The sequence below is a fragment of the Hippocampus zosterae genome, chromosome 1 (genome assembly GCF_025434085.1).
Source record: "Hippocampus zosterae strain Florida chromosome 1, ASM2543408v3, whole genome shotgun sequence".
NCBI lineage: Eukaryota > Metazoa > Chordata > Actinopteri > Syngnathiformes > Syngnathidae > Hippocampus > Hippocampus zosterae.
In genome coordinates, this window is record NC_067451.1 from 24110767 (window position 1) to 24133828 (window position 23062).

The following is a 23062-nucleotide window of genomic DNA, read 5'->3' on the forward strand; positions in this document are numbered from 1 at the left end:
AGCTCTGGGAGTTTGTTTGACGAGATCCTCCTGACAGTGAACGCATCCCCATGCTGTTCCCGTCAGGGGGGATTTCTAGTCTTTCGCTGATTTTGTTTTTTTTTTTTGTCTTCCCCCTCTCTTCTCTCCATTAGCCACACACAAACATCACCTCCAGCTGTATGACAAGGGGGGATCATTATGTGCCCGCACAAGGCGACTGCAAATTTAGCGATGAGCTTGTTGGGGCTGAGGGATTCCTCAAATCTCTGTGCCAGGAAGTTAAGACGTCTTCATCAGACAGAGGGAAGCTAAGAATTTAATGAGCATGGGGGCAAACTACGAGGAAGAAATAATTCGGGAATGTTCATGTGATACTCTTCTAAGCCAACGTAAACATTTCTGCTTGGCCAGAACTAGAATTACAATTTGCATTGAGTTGGTTCTTCTGGTGTTGCTGATGGTGCAAGTTGTCCATTCACCTGGTTTTGGTTAAAACACCACATGTTCAGTTCCCTCTCAGTGATGGTGTGACTGTGCCTGTGAAAAGCCTTCTGTCCTAATGTGCCCCCTGACTGGCTAATGACCATTGCAGTGTGAAGTTTGCCTTTCATCCAGAATGAATTGTGATAGGTTCAATGAGTGATAGTTCTTTCAAAGTTTGATGCCATACTTTAAATAGAGTGCTGCGACCTACTATATGCACTTGCATTAAGAGTGCTTTAGTATTAAGTGGCCATTCGACAACAGTCCCTTTGCTCCCATCAGAGGTCTCTGTGAAATTATTGTAGTTTCCAATGCTGTGATTTGTGGTCTCCAAACAAATTTGAACTTGTAGCTGATTGGGCATCTGATTTCTCAAAAGCAGGAGCTGCCTTCACCATCTCTGCTTTTACACCGGTTGGCTTTCAAAGTTGAGCACCGCTCTTTGACTCTTGAAATTCATCGCTGATAAGCACATTGATTGGTGAGAGAAGGTGAAGATTGTGCTTTGTCAGAGGTCACTTTTTTTAATTTAAATTCTGCCTCTTCAAATTTGTCACGGCTCTTTAGGACAACATCTGTGTTTTATGAAGCTCCATGCAGAGACAGGATGTGTGAGCGTTAATAGCACTTGGCTTTCACAATGCCATTTATAGCCCAGTTGCTCTCCCATAGACCCCAAAGGAACCATGGGAGTGAGGGTTAAAAAAAAAAACATTCATTGTAAATGCATGCACTGCTCAGTAAGGAGCATCCAACTTGTATGTTTCTCTTTGTGCCCCAAAGGCTTTTCATGCTTTTGAAAATGCTTCAGGCTGTTGAAAAAAGCCAAAGTTGCCGGCGGAGGCAGCATTAATTACCAAGAAGCTTGCAAATCTTTTAGCAGCTGAGAGATTTACTTTGTCAACCATGTCACAGGAGACTAGTTTTCTAAAGACATTTCTCATAATTAAAGGTAGACCTTGAATTGGATAAAACAGTGGAACTGGGTGTAATGTCACAGGTTTTGGGGGAATCAATGAATATTCCCGCACGTGTTTCTAACATTTTTGACTTTTTCAAATGACACTCTAATTTGGCTATATCAGCATGTCATTTCACATTCATGCCACCCACCCCCTACTATTTGAATGCGGTCAAAAACAGTAGACACAGGACGGTCATACAGATGCCTTTTCCCTGCAGCGGCAACATTGGAGAAGAATTTCTTTCAGTTTACTCTGCATTTCAGGTCACCCTGAACCTAAGACAAGATCAAGAACCTTGCATTAAGAAAGACAACTCTCCAGTTCATTAAGTGTATCTAAACATGGCATACCAGCCCCTGCCCAAACAACCTGACAACAACCAGTTTAGATAACCAGGGTTAATTCTACTTTAGCTCGCACCACTATTTGTTTAAGACCTTAACAACAGCCTCGTGGTTGACTGACTGGTCTTGCCAATAGACAAAGTGCTAATCATCCAACAAAACCTCCCTCCAAGGAGTAGGATCGCTTTTTTGAGACAGATAGCCAATTAAAGGAACTGTCTGATCAAGGCTTTAGGAATCAACCGCTATTGTAGCTCAAGCAACACTGGAGAGACTTTTGGCTGTGATTACATTTTTATGTTCTGATTGGATCCCTCGTCGCGAAACAACAACCCCATCTTCGTCACCCTGATTGCCACCAATGCAGCAGCCCCAATCAGCATCCATGCAAATGTTAAGAGTGCAAGTTGTGAAAAATGTATTTAATTTTCTCATTCTGTACTTTTTTTCCCGCTTGTGGTGAGTATTACATTATTCCTGGTGCATTGCGGATATGGAGGTGACACAATCTCAATACATCATCTTTTGGACAATGGTCACTCATGGTCTTTCTAAGTGCTAGTCTGGTTTTATCGGTAACTCAGTCACTCCAGAAGTGACATTTCTACTTATATAGGATTTGCTTGCACATTCCCGTGTTGTCAGTTTGATTGGACAGTAATGTAAGTGTGAAACTGCAAACTGTCACAGTGACATCTCCAATCTTCAGTTATCAATCCCAGAGCCTCTGCTGAGGTGCAAGGAACAAAGGAAGAAAAACTGATCATTAATGAATTTAATTTGATGATCTGTCAGGCGGTGATTGTCAGATGAAAGTGAATGCATTTGGGTTAATTGCAAACAACCCCCCCCCCCCACCACCACCACCACACACACACACACACACACACACACACACACACACACACACACACACTCTAAGATCCTGCCTTGTCACCTTGGGCCTCCTGAAATGGAGGTTGTCTCATGCTCAATGAGCAGATTGGAGCGCGGAAATGTGTCAGCGCATACCTGTGTGGCACGAGGGCGAAATGCAGCCCACTGGAGATTATTGTCATCTATTATAGGGCTCAATTATTTTGAAAAGGCATGCTGCGGCCAACATTCTGTCATCACTCCTAAGAGGTCATTTAATCTGTAGACGGCGGGATAGCATGACACCTTTGCGCTGAAAAGCTACTCTGAAATTCCTCCCCTTTTTTTAAGATGAAAAGGATGAGAAAGTCCGTCCATACAGACTGCAGACAAATCTCATGTTCACTACAGAGTAAAACATCATTACATATTTATGAATTGGTGCCAGATGACAGGCGCACAGAAAGGGAGGAACCAGGGCGACAACACCGGAACCTCTCTGGTGTCTCTGTGATATATCTGATCGCACTGCTTCAAGCGGCCTCTGATGGTCTCGTGTTGCCACCGCAAAAGAAGAAAGAGTTACACGAAAGTGTTGAAAGACTGTTGATTAACAGCATACAGGAGGACCCCTTGAAAATAAAATGATGTATCCCATCCTTTAAACTTCAAACAAGCAAATATGACATTAATCAGCAGTTGTCGCAGTCCTCAACAGATTTTGACATTGAGCCCTAAAGTGGGAAGAAGTTCTTTATGACAAGAATTTAGATTTATTACACTCCATCTTTTTTCTTCCGTGGTTTTAAGATTAATGCCCATGTTCTTGAAAATAGTCTTGTGGTGACCATACTATTGAACTCACTGTTTTGGATCATGAACAACTATTTCTTTGTGCCCGTTTAAAAAAAAAAAAAATATAGTGCCTTGTAGCAAAATATTGTATTTTTGTTCCGGTTTTATGATGTGTGTTAGAGATTTTGGATCACGTCGTCAAAGATTATACTGGACTAGAAACAATTTTGCATGGGTTCTTTGTCACATTGTGTAGTAAACTTTGCACAAATAATGCACGGTCTTCTGCAATGGGCTGGCAACCACTTCAGCATGCCTCCCGCCTACCGCCCAGAAACAGCTTTGATAGGCTCTAGCACGCCCGTGACCCTTGTGAAGATAGCAGATTAGAAAATGGATGGATGGATGGATAGTCTTTAGAAGAAATGTAGCTTATGATTTGAAAAAGCTTTGAATTTGCAAGAAATTAAGATGCATTTTCAAATGATGGGCCTTTCTGCTATGTTTATGTGTGTGTTAGCATATTTAAGGCAAAAAATTTCCTACGAAATGGTTAAGCAGCAAGTACTGATCCAGAACCGGTATCAGGTGGGTAACAAACGGTAATATAACAAAACACATAAGACATTGACGGCCATGCAATGATAACCAAATACCAGCATACACCTTGTTGTTTGAAGCAGTTATCGATGAAAGGTGAAAATCAAAGTGTACTGTCTCCAGTGGATCAGAAGCATCATGCTTTGTGCACACGTCTTCTACATGTTAAGTTTGAAAGTAAACAAGAAAGCTACAGTATAGTGTCCATTTGAGACAAAAAGGAGATTGGTTCACTTCTCCTGTCCCATGTACAGTAAATCCAATTCCAAGCGCCGACTCTCACCTTAATATGACAAAACAAAACCCAAAAAAGCAGAGCTCTTGAAGAGCTCTTCCAGACAGTGGCCAACTACGACACCATCCTGATTGAACGACTCATGGTTTCAGTTACTTGAAAATGATTTGGATGAACAAGTACATAGTTGATAATTAAAAGATTGTATGATTTGACAGCTGTGGCATGGAAAATTGCAGCACTTGGAATATCCCATTCCTAAAGTGCATTTTGGATTTTCCTTGCGCTAAACTACGGTATTGTTGTTAGGGGGGAAAATGGGGGGCGTGACTGAACAAGATATTTTGCATAATTTGTTCCAAAAAAATTATAGCGGAGTATAGTTTTATCACTTAATATGAAAATGATACACCTTCATCAGTTTTGAAACTGCATCGCGTTTTTGTTATATTCATGAAATGTAATGGCATTCTAGAGGAAGTACAACATAACAGCAAGATTAAAAACACACACACGCACACACACACACACACACACACACACACACACACACACACACACACACACACACACACACACACACACACACACACACACACACACACAATCATTTCTAAATTACAGTCTTGTTTCCTTTGGTTATTTACCTAAGCCGTTAACATTCTATAACAATCAATTCTCCTGTGTGTCTCCAGCTGGAGAGCCTGCTGAAGGCTTCCACTGCCAAGACGAGTGTCGCATCCTTGGACACTCCGACCGCTGTTGGATGCCTCGCGTCCCCCTGCCTGCACGCGTCAAATCGCCCGAGCATTCCCGCAACGTCATCGCTTTGTCAATCGAGGCCACCACAGTGGATGTACCCCACTATGAGGACGGCACCACTAAGAGGACTTTTGCCACCTTCGGCAAGGATGGGCCAGAGGACGTGGAGCGGTCCGACGTAAAGGGGAAGCGGACTCACGAGTCTCAGGTGTGCAGCCCCAAGGCCAACGGCGGTGCTGTACGCGAAGCTGGCAACGGGCGAGAGGCGGCCAGTCCCATCACGTCCCCTGCTCACCTGAAAAGCCCTATGTCCAAGCCCTCGTCCGCCTACAACACACTGAAATGCCGCGACGCAGAGCGCATTGCCAACCACAGTCTGCTCCGGCAACCGGAGGGCAAAGACAGTGAGCCCTCCGTGCGGGAGTTCAATACGCTTCTGCACGACGGCCGTGACAAAGAGTCCCCCAGCAGCAAGCGCTTGAAGGACATTGTGCTTTAACGAGCTTCTCCGCCACACGCAAACAGCTCATGCAGCGTGAAACTCACATACCAGATATACATATACAGTCTATCCTGCAATAGCTGCGCGTACACACAAACAGAGTCCAGCCGTGGGACTTGAACAAGCACACCCATTTGCAGTAAGCAATATTCAAGAGTGTGCTGCAGCTAATCGTGTGCTCATGCCAAGGTAGTGGATGTGGCTTTGTTGTAGTCGCGGTCTTTTCTCCTTGTTCGCTTTTTTATTTTTCTGTTTTGTTTTTCCTATAAGCAGCAAGAGGACAGGCGGGTTACTGTTGACTGCACAGACATGGCTAAGCGGAGCACTCCAGCTCTCATGCCAAAGCGAGACACATTGGACACCCGACACCCGAGGTGCTGACACCAGAGTACAGTTCTGCCTTTTCGATGACTTTTTGTATCACCATTCGATATTTGCCTTCTCTGGTTTTCGCAGTTTGTTTCAAGCTGCCAAAATCTGCTCTTTGTTCCTTTGTACAGTGAGCTCTATTCGTGTAATAAACAAGATACACAGGATATATCTCAAAATGTATTCGGGTGAGATGTAAAATGCTGATCTATCCGACTCGTTTGCACCAATCCCCGACTACTGCGAGGATCTTTCGCTGGATCTACGAGCGGCACCAGACTGTGAGCTCTTTACACTCTTTATAGTCTGTCACAGATGGAGTTAAGTGAACTGTGGCTGTCTGCCTGAGCATCTCCGGGGAAAAAAAAAAAAAAAAAACTGGAATTGGAGCAGACAGCCATTCGTTCACACACGGTTGTATGACGTCGCATATGCGACACCCAACCTTGATTGTAGCCAGCGGAGCACAAGTTAGGATCCTGTGCTCCGTGGAGTCTTGTACCTTTTTTTCTGACTTTTGACTATGGGGCTAGGATAGAAGGGATCGTCACTCTTGTCTTGCTCTGTGGAACTCTGTATAGAGTTTACTATTATCATTTTTCTTAACCTGTTGTTATGTGACAATCCCTTTAATGTTTTGTTTCAAAAGATTAAAAAAAAATACAAATACACATAAACATTGGTGTTCAACTGAAGTTACAGTAGCGTTTGTAACACAAACATAAAAATGAAAAAAAAATCACATGCCAAAATATATTTTATAGATAATTTAAAAATGTATAATGAGAATATTTAATGCTGTGTAGTAATTCTATGAGTAAGTTATACTTGAACTTAACTTGCTTTTGTTTTTTTGTCTTTTGCTTTTTATATCGAAACAGTTTTTTGTTTGTTTTTAATTTTCAAAATGAACTTGGATTATTATTTTTCTTTGACTGTGTTTCTCCTGGCAACTGTTAACTTGCGGTCTACCTTGTTGTAAAGAGTTTCTTATTGGTCAGTTCTTGTGCCATCAAGTTTCAGTGTGGACAACTAAAAAAAATGTAAACAAAAAAAAATAAATAAAAGAAAAAAAAGAAAAAGAAAATAATTACCTAAAAGATTTCAACACCAACATTTGTGTGTCCGTCCAATGAGCATTAGAGTGAGATAGAAAAAGAAACCAAGAAAATAAAAAATCACAATGCGAACTAAAGATGTGTAATTTCAAAGGCAAGCTGATAATCGGGGTTCCACCTGGCATTATACTGGCCCAAAAATGTTTCAGCTACACAAATCTTTCACTGAGAGTTTGGGCTCACCCAGCACCTTTGTCACACATCTATTGATCTGACACTAGGTTTTGATCACAATCGTATAAGACAGGACCCCGAGCCCCTACAAGCAGCAAGCAGACAAAGATCTGAGGCACATCAGCAATGTTGTTTTATGTTGCTTTGCAGTAAACTATGTACAATGTGGATCATGTGAATGAAAGTGGACAGACTGCATACAAAAAAAAAAATCTAGATCTTGTAACTGAATGTTTTGCTGGTCTCACCCTTGGCTTCTGGCAAAATGAACATCAGAATAATCACTGAATGTATACAGCAGCTTATAATTAAACTATTAAATGTGCTCTGCTTCTTTGCCTGATCTTTCTTGCACAAATAAGTCCCAAACCGCACTTGATCATTAGGAAACAATGTCTGAGCGTCAAGTCACCAAGTGAGGATTTTGGCTTGGCAACACTTTTGATTTAGTGTACATCAAGGGAGCTGATCATGGAAGAATCTTTCAGTCAAATTTGGTGGTGTTACGAGAGCAGTGCATGAATTCTGCTTCACCAGCAAACTGTGATAAAATCGTGAGGATGATCAAGAAGCTATGTTGACAAGTCGGAAATATGTTGGTGTCTTTGTGTTGTGGTTCAAGCATCTTAATAACACTGGACCTACTGTAGGCCAGTGGTGAATGCTGGTCTGTCAAGGAGGGGAAGCTCAAATTTGGCCTACATCATAAAACGTGTCCGTTTATTTATTAGTGGATTCTATTCTCCGTTCCTTTTCAAGAAAATTTTCTGTGACCCTGTTATACCAACAAGGCGTCTTTTCCAGACTTAACTAGTGTCTTACAACTACAACAACTACAATAAAACCCAACAGAAATAAAAGATTAATTTGTCGCTAGTCATTTTCAACAAATCGAGTGTCGCTCAGGTGATTAGAAGAAGTCTCCAGTCCAACTCAGAACAGAATGAGAATTGAAAAATGCTCCCATGATGCCTAAAGCAAGAGATCGGTGATTGGCTCATTTCGCTGTCAATCAAAAAGAGATTCAGGCTCAGACAGATCATCCAATCATCATGCAGAAAAGCTGAGCATCCGGGCCCGCCGATACACGCCCACTCTCCATAGACTCCCAGAGACGCTGAGCGTCCGATGGGCAGGACAAAACCAGCATTTATCCAATGACTCGTCTCGTTTCAATGCATTGGGACTACTCTCTAGATGCCCAGCGTCCACGCTGTAGACGCTCAGCGTCCACACAGTTTAAAGGACAGTGAAGCTGCGGGAATGAATGAGATAGCAGACGCGTCGTAACCAGTAATAACAAGCTTATTCGGAAAAAAGTTGAGCGCGTTGTAGCGCATATTTAGTCAATGACATGTCCACATAATTGTCCGTACACACATGTACAGTATTTTTGGACATTTTAGGGGAAGCTGAGCTTCCCTTGCAGTCTTAGAGCAATCACTTCTGCTGTAGGCCTACACTTTACTCACAGCTAAATGTACACAAATATTCAACTCGCTTTTCATGTTACTTTTCTTCAGATTTGTAGCCCCTCAAAGCAAAAAAAAAAAAAAAGCTCTCATTTGTTCGTGTCTGCTTTCTGTTCTTCTTTTGGGGAATTAGAGTAAGTTTCAAAAATTTAGAACATTGTTGATTTTTTTATTTTTTTTAAAAGCTTGGGTCCAAGACAAAGTGGGTAAACAGGGTCAAATATAAGGGCGAACACAATACTTTTACTAATCCATTTGTTTGTATTTTTACACATGCAGCACAGGCTTAGCACATCAGCAACCCTTTTCTGAAGTCAGAGCTACGGCGCACTACACTGAACTGGTCGCCAGTCAGTGTCTCACTCTCGCTCTCTCTCTCTCTGCATGTGTGTGTGTGTGTGGGGGGGGTGTATGTATGTATCTCTCTCTCCGCACGCTCGTGTCTGGGTGTGTGTGTGTGTGTGTGTGGGTGGGTGGGTGTGTGGGTGCGTGTTTGTTGTTGTGTGTATGCACGACCTGCATCATAGCAGTTCAAACTAGTTTGAACAACAAATGTCTCATCTTTCAAAGCTTAAATGTAAGGCAATAATTATTTATCAATGTTTTCATATATTGTTCATTCAGGTTCCAGGTTCTAAACAAGTGCTGAAATCAAACTAATTTTAAGAAAGCTCTAGCATCTACTTTCCAAATGAACATCATCCTGGTACAATTTATTAACAATGTGTAACGCCTATGCCACCTTGAAATCAGCGGTAAAATAGGCCATTCTCTTTGCTATAATAAAATGGAAATTAACAGTTGGAGTTGGCACTTGACTCCACAATTCACCATTAATATTCACAGCACTCGCTGTTGCCATTTGCCATTATTTCCTTAGCGGACCTTTGGGGGAAAGTTCCAACAAGTGAGGCGAGTGCTTGCGTGTGTTTATTTCTGGTGGGAATTGTTCTTTTTATTTCCCAAAGTAGGTCACAAGGTGCCATTTCTGAGACTAAACAACAAACTAATTGATGAGGCCTGTGTTGTGTTGAGTCTGATGTTCCTACTCAGCCAGCAGTATGATGTCATTAATGACTCTTGTACACTATTGATTTATTTGTTGACTTTGAGTGGAAGGGTGGAGGAGTCTACTACCATTTCTATAATGCTCCCACTCAATAAACGCTCCAAGTTTCACCTCTCTCCCACACACAGCGCAACTATGAAGTATATATCTATATATGTATATATATTGCGCGTCGTCCCGCACGCGGTCTGTCCTTCCGTCTGTCCCTTTTCAAAACGTACCTACTTCACCGCGCCGCTGCGCGCCGCCACTGCGCCGCCACTGCGCCGCTCAGGCAGTGGCTCACTACGATCGCGCGGGCATCTTAGCGAAAAAATGTTGTCTACCCACAAGCATTGCAATAAAATTGTTAGTTATTTAGTAGAGCTAAACATCTCTTTATTTTCGCGATAAGCAATGAAGATGAACAAAAAGTTGAACCAAGCAACAACATTTTTGTGGGCCGAAGGCCCACCTTACCAGCCTTCCGCAGGAACTAGCTGATGAGCCGCCCAGAGGGCGGCGAACCAGCTAGTACTGTGTATGCGAAGAAGCAGATTCCAGTGCTAGTGAGTGGACGCAGGAGGAGAATGAGCAACAGGAAACGTGCAGCTGCCCTGTCTGATAAGAGGCTCTCTTCATTTCTATAATTAATTTGCCATTGCCTCTATATAGCCTCTGGTGGAGCCAACATGAAAGCTGGTCTGAAAGCCCTCTTGCCATAACGCGGCCATTAAATCCATAAGGAGGATCTTGTTTCTCCCAGCTAAGTTGTAGGCTACATTTGACCACACAAATGAATTACCAGTGGAGGGCTGAGACTCCCAAGTAGAGAGAACAAACTAATATATAGCCTGCTCCTCCTGCTAAAGGGCAAAATGTGCATAAAAAAATCTCATTATCATTGGCTGGAAAAATAACTTAGCCACACAGAATTTATCCCCCCTTTAGTTACTGTTCGTGTGTCAGCTACACAAGATGCTTCCAGTGGAGGAAATGTTATCAATTTTATTTGTTTTTTTGGGGGGGGTGGGCATTTCAGAGGGTAGCCCAATGGTATTAGTTGGCATGTTCGTCTCACAGTCAGGAGATGTGGACTCCACTTTCCTCCCAAGTGAGAAGGACTAACGCTATAGAAATTGGAGGGATGGACAGAAAAAAAGGGATTAAACTTGACACATAGTAAACTAACAGATGATTGACAACCTGGAAGGCCCAACATTGTTGAAGATCGCTATCTTTCAAGTAGTGTTACAGTTATCCAAAGGCAGTAGGCTGAAAGAAATATTGCAACAGAAGCATGTAGCTCACCTTGTTAGCTTAGCTGGTGAAGGTTGCTAGTGCTACAAATGGTCACAAGGCTTCAAATCAGCAGCATAACCTGACCATTTTTGTTAATGAGCTAACAACAGCATAAGCAAGCATTTTTGAAAATACTTTGAAAGCATCTATTTATCCATCCATCCATCCATTTTCCGATCTGCTTATCCTCACAAGGGTTGCAGGGGGTGCTGGAGCCTATCCCAGCTGTCTTCGGGCAGTAGGTGGGGGACACCCTGAACCAGTTGCCAGCCAATCGCAGGGCACACAGAGATAAACAACCATCCACGCTCACACTCGCACCTAGTGACAATCTCGAGAGTTCAATCAGCCTGCCATGCATGTTTATGGAAAGTGGGAGGAAACCGGAGTACACGGAGAAAACCCACACAGGCCCGGGGAGAACATGCAAACTCCACACAGGGAGGCCGGAGCTGGAATTGTACCTCTGCACTTTGAGGTTGAAGCACTAACTACTGGACCGGGCCGCCCACATCTATTTATTTATTTGTTTGTTTGTTTGTTTGTTTGTTTGTCTTCTTTGAGCCGATAAAGTTGTACCATTGGTCCCTAACTACCCGTATTGTTTTTTTTTGACGGTTTCACATCGCATAGCTTGAGCCAGCTTTTTTAAATTTTATTTGGGATTATTTTTTTTTTCCTTTTAAACCTACTTAACTTTAACAGAGCAAACATATTGAAACCCCATTTTAAATGTAAAACATGACTGAAAAGAAAATCTGTGCCGATCTGCAATTGGCCACTTCAAATGAGTGGTCAAGCAAAAGATGATTTGAAATTATAGTAGGGGGTGGGAAATAAACCAAAAATATGTGTGTATTATTACTCAACCATTTTGCTCTCAATGGAAACTGCACCTGGCATCATATGCAAATGGTTCAGTCTGACTGAGCAATTACACTTGATATTTGGCTCGACACGCATCTCTTCCGGGTAAAAAATTACTTACATGTGTGGTAACTTTTGTGCATTTATTTTTCTTTTTTTAATTTCATAACTTCCCTTGAGACTCCTCTTCAATTTTATACATGTGACACGGAGAATACGGATGTGTTCCTAGGAATCATTAGGGTCAACATGTGTCATGGCCTTTAAGTATTAAAAAATAGGTAGGGGGGAGGGTCTAAAATGAAATTTTAAAAAAAATTACAATGTTAAAATACAAAAACACCTTTGACACACTCCAAAACAAATAGAATTATAAAGCATAACGTAACTAATCCAATGTTGGCACTTGATATATCGAAACAGAAAACTGCTCAGGGCTTTTCTTCTCAGTTGTTTCCAATACAAATTATGATGAAATGCGAAATACTTTTATGAAAGCAAATGCTGTCGGCCAAAAGGCTAAGGTTTACACAATTAAACACGGTGTCTTAAATAATATTTTAGTTGTTTTGTTTTGTTGCCGAGACACGTTTATCAAGACACTTTTTTTTCTGTACCTGCTCTCCACTATTTATGAATTTGTTTAGAAACTGGTAAAAGTATTTCACATTCTTTAAAATGTGTTTGCATGACAGAAGAGTTGTTGCAATTCTAGCATTTTTCAGTTATGCTTTCTGTTGTATTATTTTTATTATTTTATGTTAAATGTTCTACAAAGCACTTTGCTACGGCTGCAGCTGTTGTGAAAGCCCTATATAAAAAATATGTATTGTACTGTATTTTTTATATTTATTGAATCACATTGCAGTCTTTCCACCTTGGTGGAGCTCTGCGTTTGTCACGTTCCGTGCCTGCCTGCAGGGGGCGGGCTTTCTTTTCCCCGACTGCACACCTGTTGTTAATCTCGGGATGATGATGCTTCCTTTATTAGGAGACTCCGGCAGTTTACTCACTGCCGGAGAATTCCATGCCGTGCCATATTGCTCCCGCGCTCGATCTCGCTTTTGTCAATTGACCAGTTGCCTTTTTGCCTTGCGGCCGTTACCTTTGTTATTCGCGTTTTTCTCCTAGAGTTTGTATTGCTCTTATTTCCGCCAAATTCAGGTCCTCCTCGCGTCGTGTTGTTTTCCGCGAGCGTTTTCTGTTATAGTACCCTTCTTGTTATTTCCTGGTCCTTATTTGACCAGCGTTTTGTGTTACCGTTTTTCCCTGTCGGGCTCTTTCTGTTTTTTTTTTGTCATTAAAGACACTTTTTTGTTGACAAGATTTTTTCGTTGTCTGTTCTCCGGGGATCCAACCTTTATTTCATTGTTCTGCACGAAGCGATAGTTATCGCTTCGGACAGAACGTAACAGCGTTCATGTTACAGAGCCCCAGCAAAACGGTGCTTGCACATTTAATCGCTCCTATTTCACAATGGTCATGGAGAATATTCCCCCCATTACAGTGAGATTTATATCAAAGGTTACCGGGACACACATCCTATTAACGTCCTATGAATGTTTCAATTATCACGTGTTAAGAGGGGGAATCAGAGAACAATTAGGGTGATTTATTTATGACCGGGACAAGCACAAGCGGAGCCTACTGCAGCCAGCCATTCCTTCAACACAGAATAGATTGAAGGTTCTTATGAATTAGACCCCACATAATAAAAACTCAACCAAACCCTCCCCTTTCTCAAACCACTGATCTCTGCCTCATTGGTGACCTCATTCTTTCAAAATACCTCACAGCTGCTCCTTTCTGACAGAAAACACGTTTTTGGTGCTGATGGCCGGTTACTGAAGATTTAAATAACAGCATGCTTGACAGAGGTTGCACTGCTTATCTACCATTGGTACCATTAGTCAAAGAAAACTCTAATTCATGCGATACTCTGTTTTCCATCTATCCATTTTATACCGCTTGTTGTGTCACGGGGGGAGCAGTTTAGCAGGGAAGCCCAGACTTTCCTCTCCCTAGCCACTTCTAAAGGACACTTAAGGGAGAGACCGGACAACCTGAAGGGGAAAACTCAATTTGGCCGCTTGTATCCGGGATCTCATTCTTTCAGTCACGACCCATAGCTCGTAACCATACGTGAGGGTTAGAACGTGGATCGACTATCGTGGTAAATTGAGAGCTTCGCCTTTTGGCTATGCTCCACGACAGACCGATACAAAGTCCGCATCAATGCAGATGCTGCACTGATCCGCCTTGTCGATCTCTTTCTCCCTCCTGCCCTTACTCTTGAACAAGACCCCAAGATACCGTATTTTCATGACTATTCGACGCATCGTACTAATGGCCGCAGTCTCAGTAATGCGTGACATTTCTGTATTTTACACATACACAGGACGCATCGTACGAATGGCCGCAGTTTTACAGTGGTAAAACATACGCCAGCTTAAACATATGGCATGCATGCGCGCACTCTAACACGTTAGCTTGAAGCATACGGTAGCATGCCAAGACATACAGATAAGATAAAAACACGTTTTTAAAAAGGCAACGAAAGCAGAACTGAGTTTGGGTGTATTTTATTTAGCCATCGTACAATGTTCTCACGTTTTTCGATCAATCATCACCCAGAAATCCATCAAAGTCCTCATCCTCTGTATCAGAAGCAGAGGACTGCACATCTCAGTTGTCATTGAATGCATCACATGCTAGTGTGAGTTGCTACGCATTGCCGAGCGGAAAGAAGGAGTAGCAACAGCAAAGTCAACATTTCTCTCGTGTGAAGCTTTCCCACATTTGAAAGTAAAGAACAGAGCGAAACATGGTGGCAGCGCGTGTGTGTGTAAAAAGAATAGAACAATTGTGCAAGTACCGTAATCCATCAAAAACGCCGCGTTCCCTCTCGTTGTTGCGTATTGTGGCGTAACTTGCCAAGCGCTGCCTCTCACTCTTTGTGTTTGCCACCGATCATCCATTGTTCCCATGCCGTTTGCATCTTTACTTTGAACGCCCGGTTGATGCCAATGTCCAGCGGTTGGAGTTCTTTAGTCAAGCCTCCGGGAATAACGGCAAGCTCAGAGTTCATTTGCTTGACTTGTTTTTTTTCACCGCTGCTGTGAGATGGGCACGCATGCCAAAAGCATAACCGGTGGCTTTAAGTTTGAACTGAGCTTCGTAGGCGTGTCTTTTTGTCGAATTTATTTTCAGGGGTTCTTAGAAACCAAAACCGGAGTTGTTTTGCAACAATGCACATTGCCACACTCTATACAAGTGTTGGTACTGGCTTGAGGCGTCCACTTACACGCCCACCCTTCACTATTGGCGGACTAGCTTGCCTGTCCTCTCTCTCTCCCTCTCCCTCTCTCTCTCTCTCTCCCTCTCCATATATGTATATATACACGCCCACCCTTCCCTGATTGGCCGAATTCTCTCCCGCATGCCTGGCCACAGTCACTTCCGCCTTTTCTCTATATAAACAGCGTGTCGGCTGTCAGTCAGATTTTGGAACTCAGCGCATATAAAGGACGCTCCACACCATAAGGCGTCCTGTCCATTTTGGAGAAAATTTAAGACTTTTAATGGCGCCTTATAGTCGTGAAAATACGGTACTTAAACTCTTCCACTTGACGCAAGATCTCCTCCCGACCCGCAGAGGTCACTCCACCATTTTCCGACTGAGAATCATGCTGATTTTTATCCCAACCGCTTCACACTCGGCTGTGAAACGCTCCAGTGAGAGTTGGAGAGTCCTGCTTGAAGGAGCCAACAGTACCATATCATCTGCGAAAAGAAGAGATGCAATACTGAGGTCATCAAACTGGACCCCCTCAACGCCTCGGCTGCGCCTAGAAATTATGTATGTGTAAATATAAGGTTATGAACAGAATCGGCGACAAAGAGCAGCCTTGGCGGAGTCCAACCCTCACTGGAAACGATTCCAACTTACTGCCGGCAATACGTACCAAACTCTGACATCGATGGTATAGGGACCAAACAGCCCGTATCAGGGGGTTTGGTACCCCATACCCCTGAAGCACCCTTCACAGAACTCCCCGAGGGACACGATAGAACACCTTCTCCAAGTCCACAAAGCACATGAAGACTGGTTGGGCGAGTTCCCCTTATACTCTCGAGGACCCTGCTAAGGGTGGTCCACTGTTCCACGGTCGGGACGAAACCCACACTGCTCCTCCTCAATCTGAGGCTCGACTTCCCAACGGACTCTCCTCTCCAGCACCCCTGAATATTACCAGGGAGGCTGAGGAGTGTGATACCTCTGTCTTCGGAACACAACCTCCGGTTCCCCTTTTTAAAAAGATGGACCACCACCCCAGCCTGTGAATCCAGAGGCACTCTCCCCGATGACCACGCGATGTTGCAGAGGCGTGTCAACCAAGACAGCCCCACACCATCCAGGGCCTTGTCGAACTCCGGGCGGATCTCATCCACCCCCAAGGGCCTTGCCACCAAGATGCTTTTTAACCACATCCGTGACTGTAACCCCAGACATAGGTGAGCCAACCTCAGAGTCTCCAGACTCTGCTTCCTTTAAGGAAGGTGTGTTGGTGGAGTTGAGGAGGTCTTCGAAGTATTCTGCCCATCGACTCACAACGTCCCGAGTTGAGGTACGTAGCACCCCATCCCCACTGTACACAGTGGTAATGGTGCACTGCTTCCCCCTCCTGAGACATTGGCTGGTGGACCAGAATTTCCTCCAGAAGTCGGCTTCAAAGGCCTCACCGAACTGTTCCCACACCCAGCTTTTTGCCTCAGAGACCGCTGAAGCTACATTCGCTGAGCCAGTCGGTAGCCGTTAGCTGCCTCTGGGGTCCCACGGGCCATAAAGGCCCGATAGGATTCCTTCTTCAGCTTGACGGCATCCTTTACTGTTGGTGTCCGCCAGCGAGTACGGGGGTTGCCGCCACAATAGGCACCAACCACCTTACGGTCACAATTCAGGTTGGACACCTCAACAATAGAGGCGCGGAATATGGTCCACTTGGACTCAATCTCCCCATGTCCCCCGGGATCATGGGAAAAGCTCTGCCGGAGGTGGTAGTTCAAGCTCCTTCTGACAGGGGATTCTGCCAGATACTCACAACAAACACTCACAATGCGTTTTGGTCTGCCAGGTCGGACCGGCAACTTCCCCCACCATCGGAGCCAACTCACCACCAGGTGTTGATCAGTTGACAGCTCTGCCCCACTCTTACCCGAGTGTCCAAAACATGTGGCCGCAATTCCGGTGATACATCCACAAAGTCAATCATTGAACTGCGGCCAGGAGTGTCCTGGTGCCAAGTGCACATATGGACACCCTTATGTTTGAACAAGGTGTTCATTATGGACAATCCGCGTTGAGCACAGAATTCCAAAAACAAAACACCACTCGAGTTCTGATCGGGGGAGCAGTTCCTCCCAATCACGCCCTTCATTGCCCATGTGAGCATTGAAGTCCCCCAGCAGAACAAAGGAGACCCCAACAGTAGTACTCTCCAACACTCCTATCCAACAAAAGAGCGGGTACGCTGAGTTGCTTTTGGGTGCATAGGCATAAACAACAGTCAGGGCCCGCCCCAACACCTGAAGGCGGAAGGAGGCAACCCTCTTGTCTACCGGTGTGAACTCCAATGTACAGGCCCCGGGTGAGGGGGGGGGGGGGGAGGGGGCAACAAGTCTGCCCACACCTGCTCTACGCCTCTCACCGTGGGAGTCCAACCCCACTCAAGAGAACTGGTGCCAGAGCCCAGGCTGTGTGTGGAGGCAAGTCCGACTGTATCCAGTCGGAACTTCTCTGCCTCGCACACCAGCTCCTTCCCTGCAAGTGAGGTGACAATCCACGCCCCTAGAGCTAGCTTCTGTAGTCGAGGATCGGACGGCCAAGGTCCCTGCTTTTAACTGCCGCCCAGCTCACATTGCACCCGGTCGACCTTTGGCCCCTCTCATAGGTGGTGAGCCCATGAGAGGGTAGGCCAACGTTGCGTCTTCGGGCTGAGCCTGCCCTGGTTCCATGGGTGTAGAAAGCCCCAGACAACTTAGCTCCTAGAATCACTGGGACACACAAACCCCTCCACCACGGTAAGATGACGGCTTATGGAGGGGCCATACTCAGTTTTGAATAGTAAAAAGTTTTTCTTCCCAAAATCCATCCAATTCATCGTTCTTTCAGCCCATACGATATCTCGATCACACACACACCACTCAAAAATACTTAAGAGTATTAATTAGTGGAGATTTACTGGCAAGCTCTAAATCTTCAGCGGATGTGAGATTCTTCCACTTTTAAGCACATCAACCATCTCTTTGAAGACTCTTTCAGGACTGCACATTAAACGATTAGCCAGCAACCCGATTCACCTCAGAATAACAGCCCACCCGGCACTTGAAAGGAGATACCACTGCAATCTTGCTGCGATATGAAAAGGCTCATCATTTAAGAGCCCTCATAAATCCACAAAAAGATTTCCAATTAAAAATACAATAAAGGCAAATCTGAGATTTGGTCCTTTACATTTGTTCAATTACCACTGGAACAGTACACAATTCAGAGAAAAATAAATGATTTGTTGAACGCATCTTTGGAACATGTCTTTCAAATGAACTTATTCTGATGATACAGTACACTTAAAAGAACTGGCGCATCAAAAATAGCTTGCAAGCCAGAAACCTTTTTAATCCAATGGAACGTAATAATGAAACATTCTAAATTGTCCCTGAGTGTGATTTTGAGCGTAAATGGTTGTTCGTCTCTGCATGCTCTGCGATTGGCTTGACACCAGTTCAGGGTGCACCGCGCCTACTGCCTGGAGATAGCTGGGATAGGCTCCAGTTTGCCCCGCAACCCTTGTGAGGATAAAACAGATAAGAAAATTGATAAATGGATGGATTGATAAACACATTTAAAAACAAACAAGTCATTTTCCGGTGTGATAAGATACAAAAATGTCAGCTATCCTTCTGGGAATCCAAACACAGTTCCTAAAAATTGAACAAAATCATAAACACAGCTATCCATCAAACTATCGAAGCTAATGACCAATGGAATAATAAAGAACTCGGCCAATTGTATTGCTAGCAAAGAAAATTGAATACAAAACTAGTTATCAATCTTGTTACCCAGCAACCTGCATTATCTACACAAGCTATCCAGCCACCTCACTAAAACAGATTTTCTTGTGGTAAAAAAACAAAACAAAACACAAAAACAAGCTACTTTGGATCTATCTACTCTAGCCAGTTCACCGGCAACCTCCATAAGCTGTAGCAGGGATAATAATATCCGCCACAGCCCAAAAGACACCGTGGTTTAGTTTTCTTCATATTTCCACACCTTGAAAGCAAAGCGATTATCATGCCTTCTGGATGGGAATCAAATTGTCTCCAGAGAAACGCGTGACTCCTCACACTTCAACTGCACATCTCCAATACGGAGTCCCAGTCAAGTTTGGACCAGTAAGTGATTACAACACTTTGGTACTCCCACAGCGTAGCTACACTCTGTGTTGGAAAGGATGACTAAGGATGACTTATTAGGAGAAAGTTGGTAGAAATTATGAAGACTCTTGGGGATGGATTCTTGCTGTGCGAGAGGAAAGACTTTCCACACAAGAAGAATTGCCTTTTGTCAGACCTTTGTTTTGTATTGAAAAGGTTAGTCTTTGTCACAATGCGAAGTGGCTTGCTCATAGCTATGAGCAAGAAGACTGATTACGCTCTCCATCTTCTAACCACAGCTACATATCTGCCCGTCCCGGTTACTGACCACTTCCTTTTGTGGCGACCACAAAGGATCTTTGATCACTAGTGAAATGAGTAACTCAGACAATAGTCTTCATTCACACTGGGCCACCAAGGCCTCACTGGAATGGTGGAGCAGCAGCAGCCTTTGCCTCAGCATTCCCTCAGCAGTGTTTAATTAGATGTGATGTTGGACAGATCATATCATAACCATTAGTGATGCCCTGATAGAACGCAGCACCATAAAGCAGCTTTGTCTGAGATGGGACTGAAGAGCCCACAGGGACCCCCTAGGGCTACTAGCCTGACCTCAGCCTCGGAGGCCCGATATGGGGGCGTATGACCCCCACCCCTCACTCCACCCCACCCCCAACCACACACACACACTAATCACATGGGGATAAATGGGCTGATGGCAAGAAGAAATAAGGGAGTGTGGCCGCCTTTTAAATCCTCTGTTTTGTTGTCAACAGGAGCCCTGGATCTCACCATGGGCGTATATTATGGAACTGGTGATGATTGGACCCACCATTGATTTTATTCACCCTGATGCAGGTATATGCTCTTTGCTTCTTTTGCTCTAGAAAAGACAGGGAAGCAATGCACTTGGAAAATGTTGATGTTACCAAGAATCAGATTGTTGTCTGTTAAGGCACAGTCTTCATCAGCGGCGGCTAGTGGAATTTTTGCCGAGGGTTGTGTGGGGTGGGAGTGGGTGATAAATATAAACAAATAAATAAATAAATAAAGCGGCGGTACCTGTAAGAAACAGCCTTGGCCTCTACTGTGTGAATGTGAACAGTTGACGCAGCATCACACAATTGCAAACATGAGTCCAACGTAAAGAAAACCATGTTGTGCAGTGCAAAAGCAAATTCCAGCGGCATTTAAACATTAAATCTTTAGCTGAGAAAACACTTAAAGTTTTGATCAGGTGTGTCAAAGATCATTTTTGTCCAGGGCCACATCGTACAAAGTAATTATAGCTTTCAATTGTGAACCCACATACAGCAAATGTTACATTGCACTTCAATTTGAAAGAAAGACTGTCTATAAAAGCTCAAAACAATCAAGCTCAAAGCCAGTATATAGCCAAATATTTAAATGTAAAATGGTCCCAAACTTTAAAAAAAAAACATAGAAATTGGACTTTTTGCACAATACATTTCAAATGACTCATATATTTCATTGCAATTCAAATTATTCCATTAAATATTGTGCCAGAGTAATAAAAGAAAAAAAAAAGCTTCTCCACAAAGCTAGTAAAGCTCTGTACAATGACACATACAGACGCTAAAACAGCGAATGATAATGAGCTCAAGGTTATCACAAGGCAAGGTTTTTTTTTGTTTTATTTTGTTTTTTGTATGACAGCTTCGGCTGTCGCTGGCCCTCATCAGCAGTCGTCCTGCCTATTCAAGGTGTTCAATTGAATTCCTCGCAGGGAGTCAATGAGAGAGCTGTGCAGTCTGCTGTTCAGCCAAGCAAATCAGTGAATACACATTCAGGGCCACTTCGCCCTTATTTTGCTTCTTGTTGAAGAGAAAAGCAGCACTAGTAGATATGTACTCAAACAGAACATTCCCTTCAGCTGCACAGTCTCTGAAGATTATCTTCGAAGTTTCGGAACCTTGCTTAGCAAATCGTGCACAGGATTCTAACTAAAAGTGTACACTTGCACAAATGCTAAAAATGGCGGATGACCAAAAGAATAATCTTAACTATTAAACCGTGCATATGTCACGTTTAGGAAATCTAACCTTGATAAGTGAATAGAAAAATTCCATGTGTAATTGAAGCCCAGTGATCAAAATAACGTTTTCTCTTAGAGGAACAATTTTGCTAATCGGTAACTTCATTTGAGGATCAAATTACTAATTTTGCGGAGCAACGTTTTGCAGATTAATTCCAGGGACCTGAAGCAAAGGTTTTTTGAATGTAAGGCTGCGGCTATTGAATATTTCAGTATTTGAGACACCATCCCACTGAAAATTCAATGGAATATTTTGGCTAATTATATTTGTCGATCCAAAATATGCAGCACATTAGTCTTAACACGGCATTCTGCTTAATATTGTGGTCAGTGCTGCTGAAATAACCAGCCACGGCAAATTCCACAAACTCAGAAAACAGGTGAGGCATGAGATAAGATAAGATATCCTTTATTCATATCATTGAAGACAAGTTTTTTATTTCATGCCAAATTAGAGGTTAAGTGGTGGATTCATTTATGATGTGGATCAAAAAATGAAGTTATGTCTGTCCATGGTTACCAGATGAGGCTTTCGTTTTCTTGCCATATCATTTGTTCCGTGCAATTAAAAATCACAGTGTTCTTCTGTTTCGCACATCTATCTTGTTTTTGTGGCACTGATTTGCTTGCCTAATAGTGGAGAGAAAAACACATAGGGGTGGTTAATAAATAACAAATTGTATTTTCCGTCTGACAGAGGAAACAAAGTAATATAGACAGTTGGAAGATGAAAGGAAGACAAAAAAAAGAAAGACCAATGTCACTGCTATGAATTTCAGCTTATTACTTTGCCTGTGATGTTCCATTGTTACACAACATGAGCGCTTTTTGGGAGCAAAACATCCGTTGCGTATTTGGTAGGCTTCACGACTTATCCTGACAAAAGCTACACAGAGAAACCAATATCTACTTCACATACTTAATTTATATTCATCTTTATTTGAGCAGTAGAAGGAGAAGAAGATGATTTCAACCACCACAGACCTCATATGTGGATATAGGGAATGGTTTAAAAAACATTAAAAATAATTGCTGTTGTGATACTGATGCTGCATTGTTGACTGCTGAGAAATGGGCAATATCTTACACAAAGCTTTCAAATGTCAGTCAAATGTAAACAAAAAAACATGGCGAACGGCAGTGCTCAGCCAGTATATTAAAAATATTTATATATACCGGTACATATAAAATCATAAAAAATTAGAAAATGGATGAATGGAGCTAGTATACTCGATATATATTTGTTGTTCGAAGCATTGCTCAGTGGTATTTTATCATTGTTGGATTTTGACAGAGAAGACCGTATTCAGGACACATTTTACAATGAAAAATGTACAAATTGTCACTCATTTAATCTTCATTTCTAAAAGTCAAACCAAAAACACTAAATTCAAACAGTAACACAGTTACATGTAAAATCACACCATACAACAGTTCTGTAAATAACTGCTATTGTTGTCTTTATAAGAGGCTGTGAAAAAGAAGAGTGTTGAATGGTTTTCACCCTGCAGAGAAGAATAAGAGATTATGCTATGCAGAAACTGGAGCAGTCGGTGTGTTGAAAGTGTGAACTTATTGTTCTCTATGTTATTTAAATCACTGAACAAAAATGAATAGATTGCCCAGAGCTTTGCTTCAACTATAAGTGTGTGTGTGTGTGTGTATGTGTGTGCGTGCGTGCGTGCGTGCGTGTGTG

General features: G+C 43.0%; 2 protein-coding genes across 5 annotated transcripts in view; both read left to right on the forward strand.

Moving 5' to 3' along the window:
* Window positions 1–7509, forward strand: part of pcdh19 (protocadherin 19) — a 73141-nt gene extending 65632 nt beyond the window's left edge. For all 4 annotated transcript variants that reach the window (XM_052073422.1, XM_052073431.1, XM_052073406.1 and 1 more), the window contains exon 5: window positions 4955–7509. In XM_052073422.1, the coding sequence (XP_051929382.1) occupies window positions 4955–5520 (566 nt within the window). In that variant the 3' untranslated portion in view covers window positions 5521–7509. The remainder of the gene's footprint in view (window positions 1–4954) is intronic.
* LOC127607715 (uncharacterized) overlaps window positions 1–23062 on the forward strand; it is a 256526-nt gene that overhangs the window by 79825 nt on the left and 153639 nt on the right. The gene's annotated exons all lie outside the window — the stretch shown is intronic.